This window comes from Lupinus angustifolius, chromosome LG07, assembly GCF_001865875.1.
Source record: "Lupinus angustifolius cultivar Tanjil chromosome LG07, LupAngTanjil_v1.0, whole genome shotgun sequence".
Classification (NCBI taxonomy): Eukaryota; Viridiplantae; Streptophyta; class Magnoliopsida; order Fabales; family Fabaceae; genus Lupinus; species Lupinus angustifolius.
In genome coordinates this window covers 4,581,637-4,587,636 of record NC_032015.1, presented here as the reverse complement: position 1 = coordinate 4,587,636, position 6,000 = coordinate 4,581,637, and the positions used below count along the sequence as shown (strand labels likewise).

At 32.0% G+C, this 6,000-nt stretch overlaps 1 protein-coding gene across 1 annotated transcript; it reads left to right on the top strand.

Moving 5' to 3' along the window:
• LOC109351913 (3-deoxy-manno-octulosonate cytidylyltransferase, mitochondrial) lies at nucleotides 1,193-5,992 on the top strand. Its single transcript, XM_019593612.1, has 9 exons — nucleotides 1,193-1,647; nucleotides 3,077-3,122; nucleotides 3,781-3,867; nucleotides 3,951-4,075; nucleotides 4,309-4,448; nucleotides 4,582-4,633; nucleotides 4,752-4,862; nucleotides 5,545-5,861; nucleotides 5,905-5,992. The coding sequence occupies exons 1-8, from the start codon at nucleotides 1,375-1,377 to the stop codon at nucleotides 5,635-5,637; spliced, it is 927 nt and encodes a 308-aa protein (XP_019449157.1). The 5' UTR covers nucleotides 1,193-1,374; the 3' UTR covers nucleotides 5,638-5,861; nucleotides 5,905-5,992.

Here is a 6,000-nt window from a genome sequence, read left to right as displayed (position 1 = left end):
CATTTATAATTGTTAATATTCTACATATACACTCAAAAATCAATGTTAATATTGCACCTATATGAATGAGAAATATAATGTTTCAATACATGATTTATTGATATTATAAAATATATGTATATTATATTTGCATTATGCATAAACAAATAAGCGACCCGTGCAAGTGCACGGGTACACTGCTAGTTTGCACAAAAAAAGATAGCACAAGTAGTCTTCTACTATCTTAATAAGAAAAGAAAATGCTGTTAAAATTACAAAACTAGATACTCTAGGTTTCTGACAAGTGTACAAAGTATATGTTTTTTGTCAAATTGATGAGTTGTTGAAATTCTGAAACTAGACATTCTTCATTTGTGATAAGTGTCCAAAAATAAGGTTATTTTTTACAATTATAATTAAAATTCTGAAAAAATATCTTATGGTTTACTACTTTTATTCAAACATTTTTCATCTATATGTTCTTCTCCACTTCTTCGCATTCTCTCTACTCAAATGACATATTATTTCTCACTTTTACAAATTTTGTTCAATAAATTCACTTCTTCAACATAGATCAACTCACATGTATGATTTTCCTTATTTTTTTATTCCATCATTCTCATAATTATTTCTTTTTTTGTTCAATTTTTGTTCAACAAATATATCTATCATCTTCAAAAGTCAAATCAACTCACATTTATGATTTTTTTGTCTTTTCATTTTTACTTAATTCTTCTCATAACTATTTCTCATTTTTCTTTAAAAAAATTTCAACAAATCTATCATCTTCAAATATCAAATCAACTCACAATTTTCATTTTCTGCTCTTTACATTTTACTTTATCATTTTCATAACTATTATTTTTTTAATTTTTATTTAGCAAATCTATCATCTTCAAATGTTAAACTAACTTACATGTAATATTTTCTATTCTTTTCATTTTACTTCATTTTCCCATAATATTTCTCATTTTTTTCCAATTTTTATTCAACAAAAACTTCATTTCTTACGTTATGTTTATTAGAATATCTTTTCCCAATGTGGTTATTCATGTTCTATATGGAGAAGAGAAACTTTCACATATTGGGAAATATAATGATTAGAAATTGTATTTACTATCTCAGATTGATGTTATATTAATTAGAATAATCTTTAAATTTCTCTCTCTTTGTTTTCATGGTAATGAACTATATTATAAGAAAAAGAAAACAAAAAATTATGAAGAAAAAAACAACCTGGAAAAAAGAAAAGAAAAAGGATAACATGCGACCACAGTTTCTCAAGTAACGAGGCAGATCCAAAATTGTGTTGAGGTTGTTACTGTCACATCCTCACCGACACATAGTCCTTCCTTTCATCGTATCCTACACCTTCTTTTCTTTCTTCTTCTCACCATGTCAATTTCTCCTTCACCTTCATCTTCTTCTTCATCATCCTCTTCTTCTTCTTCATCTTCGTCGTTGGAATCTTGGAATAACGGGAAGACATGGATCATCAATGGCATTGTGGCAGGAGTTGCAATTGCAGCAGCTGTGGGTGCACGCACTTACCTCAACCGATTCAACAAATTCAGAAGCCGGGTTGTGGGTATCATACCCGCCCGATTCGCTTCCTCTCGCTTCCAGGGAAAGCCTCTCGTTCAAATTCTTGGCAAGCCCATGATCCAGGTCCACCCTTTTTTAATGGGATTAGGATTATGCACCAAATAATGCAATACATTGTGTATGTAGCATATAATAATCATAATATTTGCCTAAGATTTTAAGCAAATCAAATTTGGACTATGGATCTAAGGAAGAATGCATTTCTTGTCCCAAAAGTTGTGTCATTTTTTATGATTGGCTGAAAAATGTATTTAAGTTAAAAGTGTAAAAATTAAGTATTTTTTGGCCAATTACAGCAATTGGCCGATGGAATGACATATTTTGTACGAAAGCAGATGGGCTCCAATGGATCTAATGCTTTGTGATAGTTGTTGCAATTGAGTCAAAGGTGTAGCTTTCACTAGCTTGTTTTTAAAAAATGTGACTCTTTTGATTGTATATTTTTAAAAAGTTGTACCCTTCTTGGTTAGTTTGGAATGGGCATAAAAATGGGATGAAATTTTTTGGATAAATTTTGAATAGAATTTTATAAGTAAAACCAATTCATGCCATTTTTAAGCCAGTACAAAACATACCACCTGTTGGATGGAGATCTTGTCCATTTCACCTTATATGATGGTCAACGATTTTTTAACCGAAATCATATTTGGTATTTTATCATTCATATTGATAGATGAATTAGTCATGGGCTTTAGATCCACTCCATTTAGTAAGGAAATTGAGAGAATCTGGACTGCTATCTGTTTAACTTAATGTTCAACTACATTTCCAGCTATAGTTTCGAATGATCTTCTCCAATCATGTCTGGTAATAGAATAGGGTGGCTTGCTCTGATCAAGGAACATAACCAAACTCCTTTTTTTTTCTTTTTGTTCAGTTAGTAGTAGTATACAATAAAGACGTGGTAATGATTTAACCATCTTGCATTTTTTTTGCTTTGGGGAAGAAAATTCAAGTCTTAATGATTTAACATTTGGAATTCTTTTTCCATCCAAAGTTGCTTTAGAATGTTGGTTTCTTACTTAGAAAGGATTACTGTGTGATGAATTTTTTATGAGTTAGGACATTCATGCACAAATTTGGACCTTCCGCTACAGGGTGCATAGTTTGTTTTCTCTTAATTGCATAACTTTGATTTCATTAGTTTTAATAGATTGTAGGAGACAGTTTTGCCCACGGAAAGTTAGATTATATACCATATAAGAGTGGGTTTTTTGTATTATGCTGAACCCCATTGAGTTATATACTTATATGATGATTTTTTATAAATATTTCTTGACTTGCACATGCATCACTTCTATATTTCTCTCAGAATTATCGAAACACTGTCTATATATTATATAGTTGATTAGAAACTTTTACAGTTTGACTTGAAGACATAATTAAGTCCAGTACCTTTTATTACCTTTAACTATTCCCAGCACATTTTTCTTAAAATTTGTCAAGATATGATATATTTACCCATTTGTGGTTGAATACTTTAATTTTACAGAGGACATGGGAAAGGGCAAAGTTGGCAGCTACATTGGATCATGTTGGTAGGTCTATCTACATTATCTTCCTACAATTTGGCATGAATAGCTTTGATATATAACATTTTCCTAGATTATTCTATGAAAGCGTGTTATGAAACACCCGCTTCTAATCTAAGTGGAACCAAGATTTACCTATAATTTGTTGCACTTAGCCACAGAATACCTAAATGAGTTCTATGGAGACTTTTGTTTTGAGGATGACCTGAAGTTTTAATTTTTGATTTCATATGCAAGTATGCATGCCCAGTATGTTTTGCATCTATAAAGGTCATATATGCTGTCCTGAAACTGGTTGGGTAAATGATTTGCATTGTATTTTTGCAGTGCAGTTTATACTGATATAATGTTTTTTGCAGTAGTTCATGAATGTAAAACCTCTTTTTGGGCTTTTAAATGCAGCAAATTCTCAATGTTTCTAAGATCTAACAGCTTTGCATTGCGTTCCTTTCTGTCTGTATTGGAACTAATTTAAAAACATCAAGATTTGATTGGGATTGTGTTATAGACAGATTTTAATGTATTCAATATGCATGTCACCGGTGAATCATATAAAGAACAAGGTCAAGACAGCCAGTTTTACAATTTGATATATGCTTACATGCATTTGTGCATATCTGGCTTGCTTCTTTTAAGTCAAATTGGTAACTCTCTCTGGTTATAGTTGTGGCAACTGATGATGAAAGGATTGCTGACTGCTGTCGAAAATTTGGAGCTGATGTGATAATGACATCAGAATCTTGCCGAAATGGTATGCAAGTTACTTGCATGTTGTAGCCATATTTTCTTCTTATTATTATCATGCGATGTTTAAGAATTTGTTCTGCTTAATAGGTACTGAGCGCTGCAATGAAGCCCTACAGAAGCTTGGGAAAAAATATGATGTTGTTGTCAACATTCAGGGTGATGAGCCTCTTATTGAACCTGAAATAGTAGATGGGGTTGTCAAAGCTTTGCAGGTAATATTTTTTCTTTGCATTTTTCGTACAATATGGTTAACCTTCTATCCTGAACAATATGGTGAATGAAAATCAATTATTCTGAATCACTTATTTCATAAAACTTCAGCTTATCGATTTTTTCCTGGGTTACTTCATGGCCAATCGGAAATATTATGAATTTATGATACACAGTTTACATATGTATGCATAGTGTTAGGTCCATACTTTAATATATAATGTATTCCCTGCAGGCAGCTCCAGATGCAGTGTTCAGCACTGCAGTCACATCTTTAAAGCCTGAAGATGCTCATGACCCAAATAGAGTGAAATGTGTGGTCGACAATCGTGGTTATGCCATCTATTTTTCACGAGGATTAATCCCATTCAACAAGTAAGTTGAAAATAATTAGTTAGTTCTGATATTTTATCAGTTATTCCTTTATTCCAAAAATATCTTAATTGCTGTATATGTTTTCTTTATTACGTTCTGTAAAACTGAATAAATGCCTACATACATGCTACAGGTCAGGGAAAGTTAATCAACAGTTCCCTTATTTGCTTCATCTTGGGATTCAGGTACTGACATTAAATTCTTTTTAAATGGCTATCTTAAAAATGATTGTTGTAATTCATATTTATGATACCAATATTTCCTTCATTGTGACTTAATAGTTGCATTTCTGAACATCTGCAGAGCTATGATGCAAAGTTTCTAAAGATATATCCGCATCTTCAGCCTACCCCATTACAACTTGAGGAGGATTTGGAGCAGCTTAAAGTCCTTGAAAATGGATATAAGATGAAGGTGATTAAGTTTTTTTATAGAAATCTTATGAACTTAATTTTTAACTTCACCATTTTAAATTTGCCTTATATAATCTCCCAGTGGTAATCGAATAACCTTCAAATCTAAATATTAAGGTTCGTGGCCACCAGATTTGAGTTGTCCAATACTATCTTATCTTCTGCCTCTCTGCATATTCAATTGAATGCTTTATAGCCTTTAATCAACTGATGATAGCCAACCGAAATAGTTTTCTGGCTATTGAAATGAACAATTGGTGACAAATCTTGTGAATGGGAATCTTTTTTAGACCAAAGATGCTTTATTATCACTGCCACCTGCATCTGCAGTAATCTTGAAATCCTTCTCAAGTGGAAGCGTTCGCTGATCATAACTTCAGGTTTCAAAAACTTGGTGTTGAGATGTACTTGGATGTGTTCTAGACAGAGTAATGAAGTGTCAGATTTTCTGAAGTTATAGAATTTCACATAAAAATATAAAATTATGACAAAAATATAAAAGAAAAACTATCCCATAGTATTGCTACCACTAATTACTCTAGTATTATAGAGAGTCGTAGTTGTAACTCGTACCTGGCTGTTGACTGAGGTTGGTAATCATTTGATATAGGATAATGTTCATATCATTTTTGTACATTGCACCTTTGAAAGATATTTGTGTTAATTTGTATAATCTGTTGTAGGTAATAAAAGTTGACCACGAGGCCCATGGCGTCGACACTCCTGAAGATGTTCAAAAGATAGAATCTCTTATGCGTGAGAGGAACTTGTCTTGAACTCTACAGCAATGAAACCAACTGTAAGCTAAGCATTAGTACAATACATTACAGATAAAGATGGTCTATAACTCTATTCATTTTTATAACTTTTGTGCTTGTATTCAACAAGTAGCGCGGGTGTTATGATTTATAATGAAATATTTTAGCATAGGTAGTAGGACTTGTTTTTCCTCCCCATTACTAGTGTTTGTATATGATACAGAAGTGAGAATGCAAATTTAGTTTAAGTATATTTATTGTATCTTATTCTAGAAAAGGTTGAAGTGGGATGTGGATAATTTGTAATGACCTGCAGAAAAGTGTGCGATTGAACTATATTTGCCCATCATGAAGTCCCCACTTGATGTTAGTTGATTTTAT